Below are 2,500 nucleotides of genomic sequence, written 5' to 3' on the forward strand. Positions count from 1 at the left end.
AGGATGCCTTCAACCAGATCATGTGTTACTCCCGCAAGGACCTCCAGAGGAGCAAGCTCTACGTCAGCTTTGTAGGGGAGGAGGGGTGAGTCTGGGGGAGAGGGGGGTGAGTCTGGGGGAGGAGGGGTGAGTCTGGGGGAGAGGGGGGTGAGTCTGGGGGAGGAGGGGTGAGTCTGGGGGTGGAGGGGTGAGTCTGGGGGAGGGGGGAGGAGGGGTGAGTCTGGGGGAGAGGGGGGTGATTCTGGGGGAGGAGGGGTGAGTCTGGGGGAGGAGGGGTGAGTCTGGGGGTGGAGGGGTGAGTCTGGGGGAGGAGGGGTGAGTCTGGGGGAGGGGGGAGGAGGGGTGAGTCTGGGGGAGGGGGGAGGAGGGGTGAGTCTGGGGGAGGGGGGAGGAGGGGTGAGTCTGGGGGAGGGGGGAGGAGGGGTGAGTCTGGGGGAGGGGTGAGTCTGGGGGAGGGGGGAGGAGTCGTGAAACTGGGGGAGGGGGGAGGAGGGGTGAGTCTGGGGGAGGGGGGAGGAGTCGTGAAACTGGGGGAGGGGGGAGGAGGGGTGAGTCTGGGGGAGTCTGGGGGAGGAGGGGTGAAACTGGGGGAGGGGGGAGGAGGGGGAGTCTGACTGTTCTCTCTACTCTCATATTGTTCTATGTTCCTATTTCCACTTACTTTTAAACATCTGCATGTTTTCCTGTCTGTGTGTCTGTTTGTCTGTCTATGTGTGTGTGTGTGTGTGTGTGTGTGTGTGTGTGTGTGTGTGTGTGTGTGCTCCAGGCTGGACTACAGCGGTCCTTCCAGAGAGTTCTTCTTCCTGGTGTCCAGAGAGCTCTTCAACCCGTACTACGGCCTGTTTGAGTACTCTGCCAACGACACCTACACCGTCCAGATCAGCCCCATGTCTGCCTTCGTAGACAACCACCACGAATGGTACACACACACACACACACACACACACACACACACACACACACACACCATGGTCCGTCTGACAGCCATTACAGCAGCATCACCACGATGTCTGTGTTAGCTTGTTTACGCTACGTTGCTACAGTACCGGTGTTGTGTGTTGCAGGTTCCGTTTCAGCGGGCGTATCCTGGGTCTGGCTCTGATCCATCAGTACCTGCTAGACGCCTTCTTCACTAGACCCTTCTATAAGGGCCTGCTACGCATGTACGTATAGACATACGCACACGGACGCACACACACACACACACACACACACACATTACATTTACATTTTGGGCATTTAGCAGACACCTTCCAAAGCGACTTACAACAAATAGCAGACAGGTCAAGGCGAACAGAGGAGAGGGAGGAAGCTTGAGCAGTGGAGAGCCTCTGTGACAGCAAGGAGAGCAGTCTCAGTAGAGTGCCCACAGCCTTAAAGCCCGATTGGTGGGGATCAAGGAGGTTGTTCTGAAGGAGATAGTGAGAGCGTTGGTTAGATAAAGCAGGTTCAAGGGTTTTAGATAAGAAGGAGAGAAGGGTTACTGGTCTGTTGTTGTGGACAGAAGACGGGTCAAGAGTTGGTTTATTGAGAAAAGGCTTGACTCTGGCTGTCTTAAAAGCAGCCAGGACAGATCCTGTGAATAGAGAGGAATTGATTGTGGTGGTAAAGAAAGGAAGGAGGTCTTTGTGAATGGATTGGAGAAGAGGGGAGGGGATGGGACCGAGAGGGCAGGTGGTTGGCCGCTTAGATGTGATCAGTTTTAGAATATCATCAGGGTTAGAGGGGGGGGGGGAGAGATGATAAGCCAGAGACAGAGTGTAGTGCTGAGGGTCTGGGAGGGGTGGTAGCAGTGTTGGCGCGAGGTGGAAAGAAGGAGCTGCTGATGTCATCAGCCTTTTTTTTCAAAGTAGGTGACAAAGTCATCCGCAGACAGGGAGGAGGGAGGAGGGGAAGGACGTGGGTTGAGGAGTGTGGAAAAGTGTGGAACATGTGGAGAAGAATTCCCTAGGGTTAGAGGTAGTGTTGTTCCGATCCCATTTTTTAATCCCGATACCGATACCGATACCTGACCGTGCAGTACTTGCCGATACCGAGTACCGATCCGATACCACAGCGTTTGAAAAAACAAAACAAAAAAACATGTTTTTTGAGCCGCATACTCACCTCGATGTAAAATTATTGCTAACACTTAGTCTGGCACTGCTCAAAACCTTTGTAAAACAGGAAAAAATACCAACAGAGAGTGAATACTATAGAACTTTTTTTTATTGTCTACCTGGTATGGTGACAAGAAAATCAACCCCTTATAAAACCTGAAATGTGGCTCTCACAGATGCCAATCAGTGCAATATCCATTTAAGATATAAAACAGTCGTAGTAGTAGTGCAACAGCAAGTGAACATTTACAAACAAATAACTTTAGTACTGTAAAAAAAAAAAAAAAAAAAAAATTTGTTAGTACTCGCCGATACCGATACCAGCATTTTTGTGCGTATCGGTGGCCATGCCGATACTAGTATCGGTATCGGAACAACACTAGTTAGAGGCAGAGGATTGT

The 2,500-nt window shown here is 51.9% G+C and overlaps 1 protein-coding gene across 1 annotated transcript in view; it reads left to right on the forward strand.

The window, feature by feature from the left end:
- hecw2a (HECT, C2 and WW domain containing E3 ubiquitin protein ligase 2a) overlaps positions 1-2,500 on the forward strand; it is a gene marked incomplete at both ends in the record, with an annotated part of 57,114 nt that overhangs the window by 47,634 nt on the left and 6,980 nt on the right. The window contains 3 exons of the mRNA XM_080536747.1: positions 1-85; positions 767-919; positions 1,065-1,163. The exon at positions 1-85 is cut by the window's left edge and continues 29 nt beyond it. Of these exons, the coding sequence (XP_080392873.1) occupies positions 1-85; positions 767-919; positions 1,065-1,163 (337 nt within the window). The remainder of the gene's footprint in view (positions 86-766; positions 920-1,064; positions 1,164-2,500) is intronic.

Source organism: Nansenia antarctica (genome assembly GCF_963989245.1).
Source record: "Nansenia antarctica genome assembly, chromosome: 7".
Taxonomy (NCBI): domain Eukaryota; kingdom Metazoa; phylum Chordata; class Actinopteri; order Argentiniformes; family Microstomatidae; genus Nansenia; species Nansenia antarctica.